The 22,484-nt window shown below is 48.8% G+C and overlaps 1 protein-coding gene across 6 annotated transcripts in view; it reads right to left on the reverse strand.

Moving 5' to 3' along the window:
- Positions 1-3,687: 3,687 nt before the first annotated feature.
- The window catches only part of LOC133352476 (chloride channel protein 2-like), a 113,041-nt gene continuing 94,244 nt past the window's right edge, over positions 3,688-22,484 (reverse strand). For 5 of the 6 annotated variants that reach the window (XM_061568144.1, XM_061568143.1, XM_061568141.1 and 2 more), the window contains 17 exons: positions 21,582-21,707; positions 21,367-21,451; positions 20,799-20,900; positions 20,135-20,219; positions 18,459-18,614; positions 17,838-17,907; positions 17,447-17,557; positions 16,888-17,101; positions 16,123-16,256; positions 15,256-15,461; positions 14,484-14,565; positions 13,564-13,637; positions 12,816-12,878; positions 6,526-6,561; positions 5,960-6,064; positions 5,154-5,240; positions 3,688-4,942 (listed from right to left, as the gene is read on the reverse strand). In XM_061568144.1, coding sequence (XP_061424128.1) covers positions 4,742-4,942; positions 5,154-5,240; positions 5,960-6,064; positions 6,526-6,561; positions 12,816-12,878; positions 13,564-13,637; positions 14,484-14,565; positions 15,256-15,461; positions 16,123-16,256; positions 16,888-17,101; positions 17,447-17,557; positions 17,838-17,907; positions 18,459-18,614; positions 20,135-20,219; positions 20,799-20,900; positions 21,367-21,451; positions 21,582-21,707 — 1,937 coding nt within the window. In that variant the 3' untranslated portion in view covers positions 3,688-4,741. The remainder of the gene's footprint in view (positions 4,943-5,153; positions 5,241-5,959; positions 6,065-6,525; positions 6,562-12,815; positions 12,879-13,563; positions 13,638-14,483; positions 14,566-15,255; positions 15,462-16,122; positions 16,257-16,887; positions 17,102-17,446; positions 17,558-17,837; positions 17,908-18,458; positions 18,615-20,134; positions 20,220-20,798; positions 20,901-21,366; positions 21,452-21,581; positions 21,708-22,484) is intronic. The other variant, XM_061568145.1, reaches the window with a different exon arrangement.

The raw sequence follows: 22,484 nt of genomic DNA on the forward strand, positions 1-22,484 counted from the left end.
AGCGTCCTGAAGGTTCTAGGAGGGGCGTGGCTAGAGGCAGAACCTAGCTCCGCCGGGAGCGATATAAGGAGAGGCAGCAGTGGGAGGACTCGGGTCGGTGTGGGAACCTCGAGTCAGGACTGCATCTCTGCCACCTCGTCACGCCACCGGCCACGTGGCAACCTCTGCCGGCGAAGCCACTCTATGCCCGCGCACCGCCAGCCAGCGGCGAGCGAGAGCGAGCGGGAGCCGCGCTGGGATGGAGGATGACCATCCGGAAAGGGAGTGTGGAGCCGACCAGTAGTTATTAATAAAAGACGCAAATCTCAACCCGTCGTGGAAGTGCTTTATTACACAATGGAGGGATTAACTTGTTGTTGAAAAGAAAAGCTGTGAAAATTTGGCTCATTTTGGTTAAAACAGGCAATAGATAAGTATGCCAATTTGCTTTTTTAGGTTAGTCTGCCGATTTTCTGTTTGGGATGTGAACATTTCATCGTCAAATGTACCACTTTTAATATAATACATAGCATACTAACCCTAACCCATAACCCCAAACCCTAACCACTAACCCTAACTCCTAACCCCTAACCCTAGTCCCTAATCCTAAACCTTAACCCTAACCCCAACCACTAACTCCTAACTCCTAACCCCTAGCCCTAACTCATAACCTCTAACCCATAAACCAAACACCTAACCCTAAACCCCAACCTTGACCCTTAACCCCTAACTCCTAACCTCTAACACCTAACCCTAAACCTTAACCCCAAACCCTACCCCTAAGCCTACCACTAACCCTAACTGTAACCATAACCCTAAACTCTAATCCTGACCCTAAATCCTACCCCTAAACTCTACCCCTAACCCCCTAACCCTAACCCCCGAACCTCTAACCCCGACCTAAACCCTACCCTTAACCCTAAACACTAACCCCTAACACTTTCCCCTACCCCTAAACTGTAACCCCAACCCTAGCCCCTCACCACTAACGCTTGCGCTAACCCCATCCATAACCCCATGTTGTTTAGGTCATATAGCAGGCATCCATCTTGGTTAGGTTATTTGGAAGGCGTTAATCTCGGTTAGGTTATTTAGTGGGCGTTCATCTTGGTTAGGTTATTTGGCGGGTGTCCCATCTTGGTTAGGTTATTTGGCGGGTGTCCATTTTGGTTAGGTTATTCGGTGGGCATCCATCTTGGTTATGTTATGCGGCGGGCGTCCATCTTAGGTTATTTGGCGTGCGTCCATCTTGTTAGGTAATTTGGCGGGCATCCATCTTGGTTAGGTTATTTAGCGGGCATCCATCTTGGTTAGGTCAAATAACGGGCGTCCATCTTAGGTCAAATAACGGGCGTCCATATTTGTTAGGTTATTTAGCGGGCGTCCATCTTGGTTAGGTTATTTAGCGGGCGTCCACCTTGGTTAGGTCAAATAACGGGCGTCCATCTTGGTTAGGTTATTTAGTGGGCGTCCATCTTGGTTAGGTTATTTGGTGGGCGTCCATCATGGTTGTTATTCGGCGGCCGTCCATCTTGCTTAGGTAATTTGGCGGGCATCCATCTTGGTTAGGTTATTTAGCGGACGTCCATCTTGGTTAGGGCAACTAACGGGCAAACGGGCATCCATATTGATTCGGTTATTTAGCGAGCATCCATCTTGGGTCGAAAACGGGCGTCCATCTTGGTTATGTTTTTTAGCAGGCGTCCACCTTGGTTAGGTCAAATAACGGATGTCCATCTCGGTTAGGTTATTTAGGGGGCGCACATCTTGATTAGGTTATTCAGTTATCGTCCATGTTGGTTAAGCACTTTAGCTATCGTCCATGTCGGTTAAGTTATTTAGCAGGCGTCCATCTTGGCTAGGTTATTAAGCGGGTATCCATGTTGGTTAGGTCATATAGTGGGCGTCCTTGTTGGTGTGTATGTTGAACTTCTTTCACACCGTACATGTACATCAGAGGTGTGGGGGAAGATCAACAAACTAAGCATAAAAAGCAGTTCTAAAGAAAATTCATTTTCAATCTGGATTTTAAAAAAAATACGTAGCTCCAGTGACTTCCTAATATCGGAAGGAAGAACATTCCAGACGGCTGCAGAAGTGAATCTGACGAGCCAAAACGATATGGAGCCATCCTTCAATGGGTCAGGTCCCATTACCACCTTTACCGGAACCACTCGGGGCATCGTCCTCGCTGATGAAGTGGCGAGCTGCAGGTTCGGACAGAAGGGCCCATGCCCGAAACGTCGCCTGTATGCGTTCTTTCAATGCCACTGGGTTATTGACGAATATGTTGAGTTTTTATATTTATTGCGTTCGTGCACGGCTGCCAAGGCAGCTTCACCCAAAGATCTGTAGCCATAGAATCACTCACAAGAGGGCGCCACGTATCCGTGCACTGCAGTGACAGCAGGGCCAGACCCAAGTCCTGTGCTGAAATTGGACTCATCTCAAATAGTGGGTCCCTGCCAATAACATCTGGCAGACCACCAGTGTTGGTGCAAGCGAGTCATTACTGCTCATGAGACACCGAGTGTCAAAGCCTGCCCAGGGTGTTGCTTGTGTTGAATTAATGCCGCTGAAGAAATGCACTCTCAGAAGGTCGTGTGGCTGATGGGATGAGTGGTATTTATGTGGAGAGGCCTGAAACAGACGGGCGAAGGATGTGCAGCTCACGAGCACCTATGAAGGCCGGAACGGCACACGAAAGGGTGGGTGACCGGCCTTGGTCGCATGGAAATCGAACGATTATCGTCGGGTTTGTAGTGCATTACGGTACCGCTCCCCACAACAATAAACAACACACAAACGTACATACTATACCACGTGAATGGAAGCACGTGACATGAGGTTCTGCATGGACAGTTTCCTAAAAAACCACCATGAGATGCTGGGTTATTTCATATCAATATACACAGCCACTCACACCCCCACCCTCCACTCACTCTCACCGACTCGCCCCTTACAAACGCTATATGCTCACACATACCTACATCGTACCCACTTGCATGTCCAGTACACCGAGGACATTGTCCTCATCATCGGGTATAATAAAGCCACTGCTGGATCAAGGCCCCTCAAAGCCAACACCATCCCTTCTGGTCCCACGATGCAACAATCCATCTAGCTCCTGCACGAACGTACCATTCCTTGACAAGTCATGTTAATTTTATTTTTACTTGACACACATGGCACCTTTCTGGCACAAATCTGCTACTCGGTTATTATTTTTCTTAACCACCGTTCCTTTTAGAAGCATATCCTGCCCAAACCCACGTACTCCTTAATGGTTGTGATGTTAGTTACCTGTGTATGTCCTCTAATCCACGTGCTCCTGTCTCGGAGTGTAATTTGAAGCATGCATCTCTCCATGCTCTTGGCACACCCTTTGGTTTTACCTACGACTAAATGTAAAAAAATAACTACACTATTGTAACTAACCACAATCCTGACCAAACAAAGAGCACTGGATGACGACACACACTGAATATTCTCGACCTGGCATGAATATGGACGGCAAGTGAAGAGACCCCGATTGAAGGGGATGTGTGTGGGGTCTTCCGGGATATTCCACAAGGATACGGTGCGAGTCTCTGCCTCCTGTAAGTCGTGGGAATATTGACGCCTCTTCACCTTGTGGCCTCTCCTCCCTCAGTGTGATCGCACGTCATTGGTGATGTAAAAAAATAGAATCCACTCAAGAGCCAGACATGACGTGAAAACTGATCCCAACAACATTTGTAGTCAGAGGTTCCATGATTACAAAATGATACGCTTACAATTAAAAAGTGCTTGATATTATCATACAATGCAATATTCCATGTAGTACAATACGACGTAACATAAGATATGGTTAAACAGTGCAGTATCCAGCATTGACGCCTCTGAGAAACTATTTTGACCCTGAGTTATTCGAGTAGTCCTTGTCAGTGGTTAACATTCATAGCCGGCGCTGGCAGCCGCTGCCTGCATGACGTGGTGTTGGGGTGTTGCCTCCCCATCTCTCAGTCTGATCCCAACACGAGACAGACCCTGAATGCGACAAACACGACTTACAACGTCGCAGAAACATAGATACGGGGGGGGAGGAGGAGGAAGCTACACGCTTCGTGGGGACCAGGGCACCACGGAAAAGGCCCATGACAGGCAACGACGCTGGCCGTAGAGGAGGGGAAAGGGTTGTACAAAACGCAAGTTTCATTTACATGTGCGGGTTACTGATATTACTGCTGATGTTACTCTTTTTAATGTTTTTAGTATTGGTTGGAAGGAATTGAGTGGGCGCACGGGCGCCATATTGCACGCCTATGGAGTGCAGAGTGTTCGAGGCTGGGTGCCACTGAGTCGGCCATTGCACACGAGGTCAGAAGCCGAGCGACGAAAACGGTGGCGTCTTCCTGGGCCACACCGGATTCAGAAAACACCCGACCATGCCCAGCCGGGCCTCCAGGATGGTCGGTGATTCTCCCACGCAGAGGACGAATTGAGTTACGAGCACCGCTTTTCTCTTGTTATAAAAAAAAAAATCTTGCGAGCGTCAATCTCCAGCCATTGCCCCAGAATCGAGGGGGTAGTCTGCAGAATTTAAAGTGCCTTCCAGGTGTGCGGCGATGGCTCCAGACATCCTGCCGTGGTGGGGCTGCACACGACTTCATGTCTACAATGGCCCGCGGCCCCACTGAAGGCTCCATGTGGAGTGTGCTGGTGCCTGACCCCACTCTCTCTGCACCACAGCGGCGCTCTCCCTGCATCCCAGGCCCAGCCCTCACACAGACTGCTCATCGGTTTCGGTGAGCGGGGAGTCGATGTGCACGGCGCAGCTCGGTCGCCGTTCCCACAGCCGGTGGTTGTCGGTGGCCTCGGGATCGCCGCTCATGCTGGTACTGGCCCGACGGAACATGGCGAGTGGCGGGTGCAGGCGCAGGCCCTTCCCCGTCACTACCGAGCCCTCAATTGCCTTCTGCAGCTACACACACACACGCGTTACATACATGCAAACGAATGTACAAAGACCCCCATGTTGCCCACGTAAGTTCTTCGAAAAAGCTCTGGTAGTGAGCATCTATAAAGGTCAGAACATTCGTCCGCCGCTTTGTCTCAGTGCCGACATTTACACACCGCACCAGGTATTTGTGTGTATATCTGTGTGTGTGAATGTCCCAGTTGGCATGTCATACCTCCGGAAGGGCAACGACGCCCACGAGCTTGCCAATGCTGGTCACGTACGCTCGGCTGAGACCCAGCAGAGAGAAGAGTGTGTGGGTCTGCAAGACACGTGACTCTTACTTCACCACTTACATGCCCACCAGCTCGACCGTCCGCTTGCTCACTTTCAAGTACAGTGACTGGGCTGATACAACTCACTGCATGACAGAACAAGAGAGTAAAACAGGGGAACCTGAATAATCTTTTGGACAGTTGATGGATATGAAAATTACTCTGTAGCAGGGTGGGCAACAAAGTGCTGCTCCTTAGTGCGGATAAGAGGTAACTTAAAGGGATCTCAGAAGTAGTTCTGTGATATCTGCTTCGGTGGGCCATTTTGTAAAAGAGTGCCCCTGCTCTGCAAGAGGTCCGAGTAGATACTTTGTCTTGTGACATGAAGAATTTGAAAAATCTCAATTTAATGACTCTTGTTTGCAGGACGCATCAGTGTGAGTTGCTTGTGAGAGCAAGTCCATGGTGATGTCATTCACAAATTACTAACACTGTGGGACGCAAGAAGTGTGCAGTACTGATATGCGAGATCCAAATGGATTCTTCGTCTTATGCCATGACGTGATTGCACAATTGAGATCAAATTGGACGAGACAAAAAAAGAAAAAAACAATTACAACATGGTGGCCAGGTCTCCCTTGTGAAATAGACAATGTATGCGAATCGGGCCCCACCAGGTTAATAAAAGGCCATGTGACGGCACTGATGGAGCCTCGCGTTCACAGTGAATGAACTCAGATTAAGCGCAAATCTGACGAGGGCCCACCTTGTGCAGCGACGTGCGCTCCACGAGCTGGAATGGGGATGGGTCGATCCTGCAGAAGTCAAACTCCACCATCTCGTCCAACTGCTGCTCCTCCCACTCCTCCACCTGCCGAGACAAGCGTGGCGGTGACGAATCGGGTTTCCATCGAGAAGCAAGAGGAACAATGCGGCTCACTCAAAATAAAAATTTACTCGGTAACTTTTACCATTCTCCAAAATAGTCTTTTCCATAAGCAGCCGCTGCTGGGGCTGTGTGTTGGGGTCCACGTGCTGTTTTTGCCGTTTGTCCTCCTTATAACTGTGATTGGATGTCAAGTATAGCTTATTTTGAAATAAAAATTCAGTAGCCACTTCCTAAATGCATTTAGAAAACGAAATATATATATTTTTTATGTTTGAATGTAGGATCAATATTATAATGAAATAAACGACTGCCTTTGTCATACATTTTCCAAACAAAACGACATTGAATCACTTAATGTAATAGATTGAGCTGTAAACCCAGCATGTGTTCTCCTGGACTCAACCAAAGAGTAATTATCTCTTGTTCCTGTAATGAGCTCTCACCTCCATCTCAGTCATGGAATCCACTTCTGGCTCCTCCTGTGAAGAGATGTGCCGTAGTCATTCCTAATTCCGAGTCCACCTGACATCGCATGATATCACACCCCCTTAACATCACGCGACATCATATCCACATCATACGTCATACTGCCATCACACGACATGGCAGCAGTACCATATTCACATCACACCAATATCACACAACATCACACGGCACCAAACCAACATCAAATTACATCATGCCCTCATATATTACACTATCATTGCATCATACGTATATTACATTTAACATTGCAAAGCATTATACCAACATGACAGACATTACATCAACATCACAACCTCCATCACGGGCATTACACTGTCATTGTACAGCACCATCACTGACCGTGCACATTTGGTGCAGGTGTGTAACTCTGTGTTATGGACAATCCAGGACCCATGAGGGCAAAGAAACCGATTCCAGTGTAAGATCGCAAAATCAATAGAAAGGCCAAGGCTTTGACAATTGTTTCACAGAATCATTTCATAGGAAAATAATTTTCATCAATTGTGATTTAAAATGTACTGCACATTATATACAGCAAGTAGTATCTCAAAAACCTCTCATTTGTTTAAGTAAAGGATACTGGATGAATAATATGGCTTAAATTGCAATGCCTTCATTTAGGCCAAGGTCTAGACCTGGGCCTTGTTGAACAAAGCCAAAGCTTGACCTCTAGGACAAAAACACAAACTTGACAGTGGAAGATGCCTCTGGGACTGAGGCGTATGAAGATAAGCCGTGCAGTATACAACAATATGACATAGTGACCACAACTGGTTTTAAATTACTGTGGCATATGGACTAAAGAGAAAATCACGCTCACAAGACCACTTACACATGTCACCACGATCAACGCTGTATGAAGGGCGCCCAGTTCACTCTTGTTCAGCCTGCTCTATTGCTGCATTCACCCTGCCTCGCCTGTCCAACTCATGTGGCCAACTGCCTAAATTATAGTTTGAGAAGTGACAGTGCTGGTTGGCTCAAGAGATGTGTGGAGAATGATGGTCTCAGGTAGGTTACTGACAACTGCACACGAGGCCCACTTGGCATATGGACACAGACTTGAACTGCGAACTTGTCATCTGAGTGGCAGAAGAACTGGTAGAATAGGGCTGCTGATATAAATACACAGAGGGGACGTCAGAGCATGGTGGAGATGGCAGGAGCCAAGGCTTGTTTTGCAGGTAGAAGCGGTGGCGAAGCCGAGCTCTGTTATTTTTACTGCAGGAGTGGCAGTGGGGACGCAGCGATGCCCAGCAGTGGCACAGGTGGCAAAATGTCAACCAGCGGTACCCAGCAGTATGCTGAATGGCGTGCATGATGGGGGCCAGCGTTAAGACTGAGCTATTGTTAATGTGTGGGGGTGGTGGGTGAGCAACCTCTCTATTCAGTGAGAAATACTGCACCGTGAAGGTCCTTTGAAACTTTTCTCGCTCAGCCTGTCCTACAACCACTGCTAACGCCCCCACTCCACACATCACCACTATCACCATTAACCACCATTATTGAAGAGCCTGCAACAGGGCCAGTTTGCATGGTCAGAGTGATTTGTAAGCATGTAATATTTATCACTTCATCACTCGCAGTGCATGCATCTGATCACAGCTGACAAAAATCTACTTTTTATGATTGAAACATATATATATGACTTTAGGCTGATGGAACAAACAAGACAGAACAAGACAACGCACAGTGATAGAATAAAAAACAATCAGCAACAATATCACAGGTAAAAAATGTCTTCGTTGCACTGTTAAATTACGCAACTCCAGGCCAGAACAATACCGTGCCCTGGCTGCGCTACACCGCACTATACTGGTGCACCAGACACACCGTATCACGCCACACCACGCTACACCAAGCCACACGGCAACGCACTAAGCTACGGAGCAGCAAAAACAAGAGGCAAGTTTCTTATCATATTGTATCAAAACAAATGTAAAATGTTTAAGAGGAGGCCAGTTGACTTCGTGGGCTGACGCCAATACCCATGTCAGTATGCTTAGTCAGCAATAATGAAACCCTGGTTGCAAATCCTGAGATTCCACATGAGTTTCAGCCAGGGCCTCAAGTGCAGGTGCTCTTATGGTTATAATGACTGCACAATGCCAAAAAACATCTTTCATTGAATGTCACCTAGCCCAGCTCTGAGAGTTATTTAGCACACCAACAAGGAGACCCCCTCACTCGTGTGAACGGTGCATTCTGGGTACTTGCGTATAGCACAAAAGTAAAAAATATCGAGTAAAACATCTACAAAATCACACCTTGCTCATTCCTTAACATGAAGTGCGGCCCTACTGCCGTCTGTGGGATCATACAGATGCCTCCGTCAGCAGCATTTAGACATCAGAGACCGGAAGAGAAGAGAAAGGACTAACAGGATCTTCCCCATTATATTTTAATGCCGGCTCTGTGTTGTGTCTGTGGGAGAGAACTGCAGGCATCATCCAGTGGGCATAACTCAGAACACCAGGCAGCCACTGAATCTGGAAAAGTGTTTCACTTCTGCTTGCTGTGGTTTTCAGTTTACAAGCTGCATTTCACATCACACACCTCTTTTGAAATCCAGGATTCACTTGCAGTTATTTTTCCATTGTGGTCATGTGATGAGATTTGTCACATCCCTTAAGAGACAGCTGAAATTTCTGTCAATTGAGACGCGTTCGCATTTAGATGCTCTGTAAATCCAAATAGTATAAACTGGACTTGAGGAGTGTGTTCCCGTGATGATGGGACATATGCTCTTAAGTGGGCACACATTCTGCACCACCAATCCATTCTATATCTCCACACTTGCAGCTGTTACGCAGCAGGGAAACACGTTTCCAAAAGCAAGTGCAGCCTAGTGTTGTGCTTCCATGCTGCTGCTGGTGGTGGCGGCAGGACGGGGAGTGGTTAGTGATAGCAGAGGGGCCGTTCCGGCTGGGTTAGTGCCGAGTGCCGTGGGGGGTACGGAGGCCAACGCAAGTTTTGGTGAGGTGTCCACGTTCAGCCTCCCAAGACCCGGACACTCCCAGTGACGCAGCGTGCTTCGAATGGGCCCGAGTGCAATCACTGGAATGAGGCCCTCTGTCCAATATCCACCCTTATTCACCCAATTGTACTGCCTGCACACTCGATAGCTACACGACTGACATGCTCCTCATCGCTCAGCACTCTCACTGCTTCCACTGCCAGTAATCAATAATGATTACCAGGGATACAAGTTATCACAAATGATTCTGAGTGGCAGTCATCTCCCACTTCTGCAAAGTCCTTCCTCCTACCTCTAAAAGCTTTTACCTCTGATCCAATTTCCTCCAATTCTCCCACCCCCCTCACTTCCTCTTGCAGAAACTACTGTCACAAATCAGGGAGGTTGCTGTTTTTCCGCTACAGCTCTTAAATCTGGAGTGGCCTCTCCTTGCCATGTTTCTCTCTCTGTTTAAGTCAACACTGAAGGCATCTGTACCTGTGTATGTTAGCATGGTTAGCTAGGTACCGTGCGAAAGAAGTTCAACATACAAGTGTGTAACCCACATACACCTGTCTTCACATCAGTGTGCACTGTCTTGAAGTGTATATGGACATATTCTTAGGTTTTTTCGGTAAAGTCACGTAGGTAAAAAATTGAAATTAAAATTAATAAAAGTAAAATAAAAAATAAAAAATCACGACGTTTCGGAGGCAACACAAGCTTCTGTCTTCAGGTGGAACCGTCACAGCAACGACAGCTGTATCAAGTAAATGAGAGATTACAAGAGCTACCACTCCGTATATATAATGGTTGAGGGGGGAAGGGCCCGGAAAGGCACGCTTTTTATTAATATGGTAAGGTGAGGCTTAAGACTAAGAATAGACTGCATAACAAAAGACTGAGCCTTTGTTATGGAGAGGTACGGTTTGTGACTAACGCCTAGCCTACATAACAAAAGTGTGAAAAAAGAAAAAACTAAAACCTGGTAAAACAAAACTAGCTGTCTATCAGTAACCTGTAATAGTTGTCTGTCAAATAAGATGGTCCAAATAAGTGTAGTTAAATCTTTTTTGCATGGTTAATTACATCTTTACAATGATTACTGAGTTTGTAACCATCATCACGGTTGAAATTATGTCTGTGTTTGTATATTTGTATGGCTTCGTGTACAAACCTTTGATGGTAGCCAGGAGGTTTGCAGAGCACCTTGGTCTCGGAAAAGACAATTTCATGAGAGCCCACAGAGTTGTAGCAATGATCGGCCACGGCCGAAGAATCAGTTCTGCCGTGTTTCAGATCTGACTTGTGCTCGCGGACACGATCAGAAACATGACGTTTCGTTTTTCCAATGTAGCAATCACCACAACTGCAACTCAGTTTGTAGACTCCAGGATACTGTAAGTCAGGAACGACATCCTTCACAGATGGAATCAGATCACGGATTTTATGCACTGTACTGAATCGGACTTGGATCTTATGTTTGTTTAGAACTTTGGAGATCTTTTTGGTCACGCCTGCTATGTATGGTAACGTGATAGTTTTGGTCGGAGTTTCATGTGGCTGTTTCTGTATGGTGGGAGAAACAGCTTGGCAGATGGTTCGGTCAGAGTATCCGTTCATCCTAAGGGCTCGATGTACATGTCTTAATTCACCGGCCAGGTGGTGTTGGTCAGAAATGCCATGGGCTCTGTGGTATAGCGTTTTGATGAGATCATTCTTTTGAGATGGGTGGTGGTGGGAATCCGGTTTCAAGTAGGAATCTGTGTGGGTGGCTTTCCTGTAGACAGAATTTCCCAAGGAAATTCCTCTCAAGCAGAATATCCAAGAATGGTAGTTTACCATCTTTCTCCACTTCCATGGTGAATCTGATGGATGGGTGTCTGGAATTGATGTGGTCCAAGAAGTGGTTCAATGCTGGGAGGCCATGTGGCCAGATGACGAAAGTGTCATCCACATACCTCTTCCACAGGGAAGGACGCTGGGTGGATGTCTGGATGGCGTCTGATTCAAACTTTTCCATGAACATGTTGGCTATCACTGGTGACAAGGGGGAGCCCATAGGGGTACCCTCATTCTGTTTGTAGAAGGTGCCATTCCAGGTAAAATAGGTGTTGGTGAGGCAATGCCTAACCAGCGCAGGTACATCAGAATTCAATCCATGTTAGACTAAGTCCTCAATTATTGTTAGGGTGTCCGGTACTGGGACTTTGGTAAACAGAGATACTACATCAAAACTGACGAGGATGTCATCAGGAGATAGTACCATGTCCTTAACCATAGAGACTAATTGGGTTGAGTTGAGTACTGCCGAAGAGGTCTTGCCTGTGATGGTCGTGATTTTTTATTTTTTATTTTTATTTTACTTTTATTAATTTAAATTTAAATTTTTTACCTACGTGACTTTACAGAAAAAAACCTAAGAATATGAATCCTTGCAGTCACGAAAGCTTCAAATCTAGAATGTATATGGACAGTCTCACTGTCCTCTCTGTATGCGGATTGTTAGTAACAGCTGATGATTACTATCAACCACGACTAGCTCACAAGAATACTCTGGTTATCGTGACAGAAACTGCTTCAGCACCACAACTTCACCGATATTCATGCTCTCACTGCCTAATGTTAAATGTGGTATTTCTAATATATTACCCTTTTGATATATTTATTTCACACATGTTCATAGTGGGACCTGTACATTGTAGTGTGCTCTATATCCATGCTGTACCTCATGCCCACGCCTGAGTGCTAATGAGCTAATGTGTGAGTGGCCAAGGCGTGGCTGCCGTTCCTGTGAACTCCACAAACGAAACGTGGCCATGCAAAGAAAATTCTGAGCATTGCAAACTCGTATTGTTTGGTCCTTGCACTCACCATATCCCTACCACTTACTCAAACTGTGAAGCCAACCAGCCACCAATACTACTAATATTACGACTTCCCTTGACACTACCCAACCAACCAGCCAACCAGCCACTTGCACCAGCTCTACCCCTGACTCTAATGCTTCCCCTAACCCCACCGCCTGCGCATTGCCTCCATTTCATGTTCTGTTTGCATTTATATTTCGGTCAGTGCTGCCCTATGCACGCCGAACAGTGGACACCCCACCGCACGAGGAGAGGGGACACGGCGACAGGATGAGGGCAGTGCGGATCTACGTTGGCGTATGCATTAGCGAGAATCACAATGCATAGAGACATTAGCAGCCTTAGTCTTAGTGTTACAATAACAAACTAGAATCACTCCACAAGCAAGCTCCGTCCGCCACTCTGGGCAGAGGCCACTTACCACGACATATATTTTGACCCGTTTTTGTTTTCGGCTTTCGAGGGTCTCACATTTGGTGGAGCTCTTTGGAGAGGAGAGACACGGCAGTGTACAGCACTCTTTTAACACACGCCACCATGCGCCCCGCACGACAGATGCCCGTTTCCCACGCGACAAGGCGTCCGGGCCTTGTCATGAGGCTGCAATGTCACTCACCAGCCCACGGCGTTGGTGAGCGAGCAACTCCACAGCAGCGGCGACATCGGGTCAATGCTATGTGTGCAGTACATGTGTATCACGTGTTGCTTTACTGCACGGGTGGGCGCAAGATAAATAATGATGATGGTGTTGTCTGGAGTGCGCCATAGTGTCTTGGAATGCGGTGAAGATGAAGTGTACTTTATTACAAATTGTCGACTCTACTGTTATAAGCAGCACTTCACTGTGACAGAGGAATCGGTTCACGGAGAGGGCCTCCTCTGTGTGTGGCTCTGTGATCAAAGGATTCTGTGTGGAGTGTAGAGTTAAATGTCTCAATTATGAGCGAGACACTCTTCAACCTATTAATGTAAATGTAACATAATAGGAATAGCAATTCACAATGATGGAGTGAAGAGTTTGTAGTGAAGTGTCTGGAGTGAGGCAGTAGGTGGGAAGTATGTGGAGCTCAGCATCGTGTATCGAGAGTGATGAATCTGTGGTGAGGTGTCTGTAGTCTGCATTGCGTTTGTAGTGAGTTGCCTGTATTGAGGGATCTGGTGTCTCCTACCTCTGCCTCGGTCTCATCCTCACTGGGACTCGAGCAGAAGATGGTGTTTAGAGCCACTCGTGGGCTCTCCTGCCCTATAGCATCACACCATAGCACACCACGTCACAACAAAATACGAAACACCACATCCGCAAAACCATAAAACACCATGCCACACCAACCACTCAACACAGCATACCACAAAACACCATGTCATGCCACGTCACACCATGCCACAGCATTCCTATCAAAACCATACCACACATTATGACCATGTTACAGGGTGACATGGTCGCATGCTGGCTCATCATGGCTGAATTTGTATGTGTGACACTGTGATAATCTGTATCTCAAATGTCTGGAAAGTAATTTTGTTTTTTCATCAACCAAGGAGGTACATTTCAGTTTAACACGTAGGCTTTTGCGACTAATGTTATTCATAATCAACGTTTTTGGGTTTAGATCGCGTTATTTATAAATGTGTCGTAACCCTCCACCACCCGACACGGCCAATCAGTAAAAAAGTGTCACGTTGACAAAAGACAAATAGTTCACTGCTTTAGCCCACCGGTGTGTTGAAGCCACAACATTTACAATTTGAGTACGACGTTTCGCTGGTAAATGCATCCAGCATCATCGGGCAATTCGCCAGAATGGTACATTTCCTTGCATACATCTCCTGCCAGGCTTTCTGGGCCAGGCCACCTAGGCGAGAGGGGAGGGCAAGCCTCGGGCCTCCCAGCCTCTGATTTGTAACACAGACACAGTCCTGAAATTCATGCCTAAGTGACTCATGACTGCATCCTGAACTAAAAGCAACGAAGTTGCAGTGGTTAGCACAGGACGGGCTTGCAGAGCCTAACAAAGTTTTGCGCGATAAAATCGCAACGTCGGCCGAGGGTTGGGCATGTTGTGTTGTGCGGTGTTCCGCCACTCTGTACCTGCCCTCCTCTCCAAGGCCTGTGCTGAAAGTGTGTTGGGCGTCTGCTTCATCGCCGATTTGAGCGGTTTCCCATTCGTGCTCTGCTCATGGGAGGTGGGAGGTGGGCAGCAAAGTGTCCCACAACATGAGTCGTTTGTGCATGACAGCAACATTGTGTGCGACTTGCCTGCTTCAATCATTCACCTGCAGCGCTTAAAACATTATCCAGACTACCCCTAAAGCCGTTCACTGGCTCTCACTAACCTCGACATGAACATAGAAAAGTTTAATCATCAAACCCACCACCCCATGAAATAAGAACTATCTATTTAAGTCAGCAGGTCTCTAAATAAGTAAATGGGTGTCTATGTAAGTCTATGGATTTGTTTTATGTGAGTCAATGAATCAACTTGTGAATATGTATCTACATTTATTTGCCCCAGAGTACACCACTGTCCGATTTGGTCATTCTCCAGCAGCAGTTCAAATGTTCAGGTCACTCTAGTTCACTCTTGCTAATGTGGCTATCCTAGTATCTTGAGTTCTCATCTGGTTAAACAAATACACTTGAACTTGTTTACCAGACTACTTCTGAAGCTGTCCACTGAACATATGGTTGCTATATCCTTTATTTAAGCAGGGGATGAAATATACCCATGGAGTCACATGGCACTGCATGGTCTCTGGATACACTAAATAACTACAGACACTTCATTACAGACTCGTATAAACCTTGCTGATCAACGCTGCCATGATACAAAAGAAGAAAACCCCCCAATGCTCGGCCCCACCTGCAGGGTCTTGCCATCATCGTTGGTGCTCAGCACAGCGCCGTTGAGTGCTTTGTTGGGGGCAGTGCTGGCGGAGGCGGCGGCAGTAGTGGTGGGTGCGAGGGAGTGACGCTCCAAATGCTGCAGCCTGCGCTCACGGCCGGCCTGCCGGTCCAGCAGCACCTGCAGCTCGCTGCGCTCCACCGAACCCAGCAGGATCATCGAGTCTGCAGGTGGGGACATGCGGAGGACACGCGGGGGACATACGGATCCCAAAATGAACTGACCCCACACTGCCAGGACACTGGAGGACAGAGTTGCCAACTTAGCGTTTATATCGCTTAATCTCGTGACCTTTTTGTATTCCGTAGCAACAAATTTTGTCAAAGCAATTCACGACAAATCTAGCGACGTTCTGGGATGAGGACATTCTGCCTATGTATGTATGTATGTTGAAATTCTTTTTCACCATACGTAGCCAACTGTGCTAAATGGAGATCCGGGGGAATTACAACAAACTAAACACAAAAAGCAGTTCTAAAGCAATTCGTTTTCAATGTAGATTTAAAAGTGCATTTCTTCAGTCGCTTCCTAATATTGGAAGGAAGAGCGTTGCAGATGGCCGCAAAATGCATCAGAAAGCACGCGATGCAGTAACCATCTCTGTTCGATGGTTAGCATTCAAGAGTGATCGCAGGTGCGTGTTAAGAATCCTGCATCTGTTTACTGTGTTTAACACCTAGTAAAATGTCAAGTGGTAAAATGGTTCAGAAGGTCTATCTAGTGACATCTCGTGACTCTTTGAAGTATGTAAGGCGGCTTCTGTTTTAACGAGTCGGTGACGTTGGCGGTGGCCTTTGTGGGGCCCGGCCCTGAGGCCCAGCTCACCAGACGAGTCAACAAGTGGGAAGGACTTGAGGCTGGAGCTGCACAGCAGCTCCTTGAGGTCGCGGTACTTGCACACGTACGAGATGAAGCACACGTCGCGCACCATGATGTCCTCCACAAAGATGTTGTACGTCCTGCGCAGTGCAGTCAAAACTTTTGGTTACTCTCGCGTAATAATGGCTACACGGGTGCAGCACGGGGACTACGCATCATCCAAGTCGAGGACGATCGGAGATGATCATGGCTCCAGAGTTCCCTCGCGATCCACCCTCCAGCATCTCTGCAGTTACACGCGGAGGGCAGTTGTTACACTGATGAAGTAGGACATGTATTATGTCACTACATGACTGGTGCAGTTACTCCTCCGTGGAGGAGGCTTGTGAAGGGACACTACTGGTTAGGTGGAGCCAATAGCTGTCTGGCAACAACAAAAGGCAGAACAATGCTCACAACAATGAGCGGAACGCTGGGTTGCTAAATCACACCAAGGTGGCACAGCAAGGACCGCAGGTGGTGTATCTGCCAGTAATCTCATTCAATCAACCCAAAAGAGGTGTTTGTCTTGTGATCTCCTAATAATGAGCCTCCCACACTCCACGTGGCCTCAAAGTACACCTAGCCTGGCACAATCGCCATGGTGACATCGCCAGCACTTAGTGGTTAATGGTGTTGTTATGTTATGCTCATCACCAAACCAGTGATGTTATACACGTGCTACGTAAATCATCACACTGGTCAGGTGGCCGGGTGTGCTGATGCGCTCACTCTGTGTTCCCCCAGCCCAGATCGGGCAGGTACGGCAGTTTCTTGATAAGGATGACGCTGTCGTAGAGTGAGGGCTGCAGCGCCTGCGCCACGGCATTGGCGAGGATGACAGCGATGAGCACTGGCAGGATGTGCGAGATCTGCCCCGTGAGCTCGAACACGATCACTGACGTGGACACGGTGTGTGTCACAGCGCCCGTGAGCGCCGCCGCTCCTGCACACACAGGCACGGTCTTGCATGCGGGCACACTTGTCTATCGACGCACGTTCGACGAGAGACCACCTGAATTTGTTTCCCGCTCACAGCCAAAAACAATTATCTGAACCAGTCCTGGGTCTCCCCCCGGTTGAATCAGCCTTACATGACTACCTGGTGCAGTGTATATACATCAGCACCAGAGAGACAAAGGTAGTCGGAATTACAGCCAAACCACGCCCTTGTGCATCGTGCCGGCCTCACAAGTGCTCGCCAACAACACTTGCCCCCAAAGTCTATGGATGCTGCATGGGGGATCCTTGTTTTTGTGTGATAACCTAGCAGGCACGTGCATGTACACACCTACGACGGCGTAGCCGCCTGGTACAATGTGGTAGACCTTGTCCTCGGAGTGGATTCCGTCCGGAAACCAGGAAGCCATGGTTTCCCCGACGAGGCGGCCGAAGGCAGCTCCTGCACGGGGGAACGGAAGTTGAGTGAAGGCTGCACAGAGAGCCATGGAGAGGCATGGAGAGGCACGGAGACACACCGTGATGCACGTAAGAGGCCCAGAGACACACGCAGATATAGGAGGCATGTGGGCACACGGGAACACATCAAGACACTCGGGATTGCTTTAAGATGCACGGGAACACATGCACCAGATATACACAGAGAGATGTGCGGAAGCTATAAAAGGCACGGTGGTGAGCAATGAGGAGAAGACATTCGTGTAGGCCGCGGAATCACTTACCGATGACAAACACGGGCATGAATGATCCACACGGCACAGGCATCGTGGTTGCCAGGGCACTCATCCAAAACTGGGGCACAGAGAGAAGAGTGGCTGCTATCAGCCCCAACAACAGCAGCACAGCACAACAGAGACCAGCACATCAAACTATAGCACAGTACAACACAGCGCAATAGACTATAGCAGAGCACAACATATGCCAGCCCAGAAAAAGACAGCTCAGAGCACATCAGAGCACAGCACAGGACAATAGCACACACCACGCAGGGGAGAATAGTGCAGCACAAATGCATAGCGTAACACACAATAACATTGCACGATGTGCCAACACCGTGTCATGTTGCAGGACTATGAGCAATCTAACCCTTCAGGAGGGTCCTGCTATATTGTTTTTTTTTTTACCAATTCCATGAATTAGAGTTTGGCTTCATGACAGAGAAAGCCCGGGGAACCCAGATAAAACGCACCACGCCCATGAGGGTAACACTCGAAGTTTCATACAGATAGATTCAAGAATTCATGCTGCTCTGCCATCTCCTGGCCTCCTCAGTGTGCATAATCGTGGGGTCCTGGAGGAGCCCGGGACAGCGCCTGGGTCGTGAAACCTCATCGCAGTGGCACCTTCATGATGATGAAGACAAAAAGAATGATGAAGACATTGGCGTTCGGGTGCTTCCAGTGGCTAGCATTGTCCAGGAGGTCGAACTCGTGCGCGACGCCCTCCTTCACCCACGTGCGGTTGTCGAACAGCGTGTTGATGATCTCCCTCTGCGTCAGCTGTCAAGGCACAGCGCACGGCATGGGCGTCACTCGCACCGCACCCCTACAGCCGCCCCCATCGCCCCCCATCACCCCTGAATGCCCCCATCACCTTCCATTGCCTCCCATCGTCCCCCATCACCCCCCACAGTTCAAAGCAACAGCGTCCTATGCTAGAGACGTGTGCAGTGAGGATGGGAAGAGATTGTGGTCACAGCAGCCACGAGATTCACAAAAACAATAACCGCCGTTCGCCACTAAGTGGCGGTGACGCCACCACGGCGCTTGTGCCAGGCTATGTGCACGTTAAGGCCACGTGAAGTGTGGAATTCCTGCTGGCAGGTCACGGGATAGACCCAGGTGCCATGGGTTGCCTGACTGAGATGACTGGCTGATGCACCACCTGTGCCCCCTACTGTGCCAACTTGCTGTGCTTTAGCCACCCGGCACTTTGCTCGTTGTTGTGGGCATCGCTCCTCTGCCCCCAGTTGTTACTGGAGGGCGGCTGTCTCCAACTGCCCAGTAGCATCCTTCACGAGCCTCCTCCACTAAGGCCGATCTTGACACCGCTGGTACCAGTCATCGGCAAGTCCACTCAGCTCCACATCCTCCTGTGCCACATCACTCCATCTCTTCTCCAGTCCGTACCACGCCATTTAGCCCCCTCTGTCGGGCTACATGACCCAGCCAACGTAGTCTTGCCTGCCAGAGGAGCACACTGATGAGACTTTGTCCAGATCTTTCAAGGATGGAACTCACAGGCAGGGCAGTCAAAATGTTTCTAACCGGCAAAGATATTCCATTAGGGGGGTCCACGTTTCACAATCATAGAGAAGGGAGGGCATGACCATTGCCGAGAAGATAATGCCGCTCGGCTGATTCGGAGTGAGACCTCTGCTGTCAAAACAGAGCCAGTCATGAGCACACTGCCCAGGTATGGAAAACTCTCCACTCTCTTCACAACTGCCCCATTACCAATTGGGAGTCGTGGTGGTGTGGTGTTTGATGGTGCAAAATACCCAAAATACGAGAGACACATATAGACTCACACACAGATAGAGACACAAAGACAGTGACACACACAGATACAACGATAAAGATACACACAAAGAGACCCACAAAGAGAGAGAGACAGAGAGACACACAAAGAGGTAAATTCACACATAGATATGAGACTCACACGTGCCTGAAACACACTTTACTCCATAGGGGTTGGGCCCAAGCATCACGTTATTATGAACTTTGCTCACACAGATGCCCGTAGTTTACACACGGAGCCCCAGCTGACACACACACGCAGAACCAAACCAATGTTTGGCACGACACGTGCGAGGAGAGGGAACGAGGAACGCAGGAAGGTCGAGAATCAGATGGAGAGACATAGCTACAAAAGATCCCAAACAAAAGACCATGAACCTCCATAGCGGCGAGACTGATTCAAGATGGGAGGCAGTTGAAGGCGTTTGCCAGCATTGGCCCAGCGCTCGCTCAGCACAATCCTCGATGCTGATTGGATGGAGAGGAACCGAGTATCTTACTTCTCCTGCCATGAACTGTCCGAACCCAGGTGGGAAGGTGAGTGTGGCGATGATGAACGTGACGGTGGCCGGGAAGAGCAGGCGCCTGAGACACACACGCAACGGAACCACCTTTACTCACGCATTCTCATACGCGCGTACGTTCTCGTGCATCCGTATGCATGTGTGTATGTGTACGTAGACAGAATTGCAGGGCAGTGGCGTGGGGCACTAACTTTGCGTCACCGAGTTCCTGACGCTGTGGTAATTTCACCACGACTTAGTGGTGAATAGCAGGTACTATTGCATGACTGAATGCATACGTGCATGCATGTGACAGTGCTAGCATGGCCGTCAGCACGCAAACCAAAATCGTATAATCTGGATCAACTGCCCCATGAGCAGAGACGCTCTCTAGTATAGGTAAAGGTACAGCCCTGCAATTGCTGGCTCACGCCATTGCTGGAAGAGGGACCTCCACTCGAGGAAGCACTAGAGAGCCCCTCTAGATTGTATTAAAAAGCTACTCTTTCACACTGGCCACACAACCTGGAAGCGTACATTCTAACGTACTGTAATGTGTACGAATGTATAGGTCACATATTTCAAAGACAATTGAGACAACAGTGTTTCCCCGGGAATGACTGGGAGGACCAGGTATCAGTGGGGAAAATGAAGGCCTCACTTTTTCATGAAGAACTTGTTGATGGCCTTGTTCCTTCGGAAGAAGAGGACGATCCTACGGTTGAAGTAAACGAAGAGCGCGCCGACCAGACCACACGAGATCCTAGCGCAGACACAGCCGCAGCTTCAGCACCGCGCCCTCACCAGGCTCACCGCAACACTCTCTCCAGCTCAACACTCAATCACAACACACTTACCACAACATACACTCACCGACAGAACACTCGCCAACACAACACTCTCAATGCAACATTCTGACCGCAACAAGCTCACTAACGCAACACTTACTGTCAGAACACACTTACTACAACACTCTTGCCAACACTACACTCACCAACACAATGCTTGCACCACAATACTGTCACCAACACAACAACCCACCCACCAGCAACGCTCTCATTATAACCCTATCACCACCACAGGCTCTTCACCCTCGGCCCCGAGTTTGCGTGGACCGCGCTCGTGCAGGGCAACGGGATCCTTTAGGCAAGGTGCTGCACGATGAGCATTAACGGCGGCACGCGAGTGTTTGTGTCGCTGAGTGCGAGCAGACAGGGTGAGGCGCGCACCCGATCACCACGAAGGCCGGCAGCTCCTGCAGGTCGAATGGAAAGTCGATCCTGAAGTTGGTCTTGAAGAGCGCAGTGATGGTCTCTGCGGAGACAACACGGCGATCAACGGGGGTGGCCGCGCGCCGCCCTCGGTGGGGGGACACTCGTGCCGGCGGCCGCGTCCGGCTCGCGTTCTCGTGCTCGTCCGTGAGCGTCACAACAGCGCCACTGACCGGCGTCGTTGTTCCACACGGCCAGCACGCGGAAGATGAACGCGCTGATGGTGGCGGCGAAGAAGCCGCGCCAGTAATTCCTCACGGCGAAGTAGGTGGATGTCACTTCGATGCTGAAGAGCACACCTGCCGGGGAGACGAGGCGTCAGGTGCACTCATCCAGCCACACGCACATCCACACCTCTACATGCACCCACACCTTTATATGCAAGGACAAAGATCCCCTGTATAGCCTTAACAGACTTTTGGGCCAAGTGCTGTTTGCGAGCACCTTTGAAGGCCAGCACGGTATACGAGGTGGTGGGTGGCTCACACTTCTACATAAACCCACACCACTACATACAACAACAACCGCCATTCGCCACTAAGTGGCGGTGACGTCACCACGACGCTTGTGCCAGGCCACTACATACAGCCACACCTCTACATACATCCACACATATATACTCACACATTCACCCCTGCATACATCTTCACACACTTGGCCACACTTGCCTGTGTGACATAGACTGCCCTACATCCAGGTTGCTATACAACTGTGTGTTGGTGTTGTGTGTTCACCCTAGCCTGAGCTCTGCCCACTGAGAGCCCCTAATCGTGTCTCCTGGAGGTTTTCTGGCAGTGGAACGGAGCCCACTCCTCGCGGGCATCAGGGACCGGGAGACTCTCGTGAGACGATTACAGCTGCAAGGTGGCCCTGGTAATGCCCGACGAATGAAATGCATCCAAGAGGATGTCCACCACGGAGATGGAGCGATGAAATGAGCTCGTGTGCGGGAGCAGTCGGTGACCATGGCTGCTGCTGCTGCTGAAAGTAAATGGTGAGGTGGCTTTCTCTGCTGAACAATGCATTGGAACAAGAGGTTTAAAGGTAATAACAATGACTATGTCTGGAGTGATTGC

This window comes from Lethenteron reissneri, chromosome 40 (assembly GCF_015708825.2).
Source record: "Lethenteron reissneri isolate LAM-NWPU_2019-01 chromosome 40, ASM1570882v1, whole genome shotgun sequence".
In the NCBI taxonomy this organism is placed as follows: Eukaryota; Metazoa; Chordata; class Hyperoartia; order Petromyzontiformes; family Petromyzontidae; genus Lethenteron; species Lethenteron reissneri.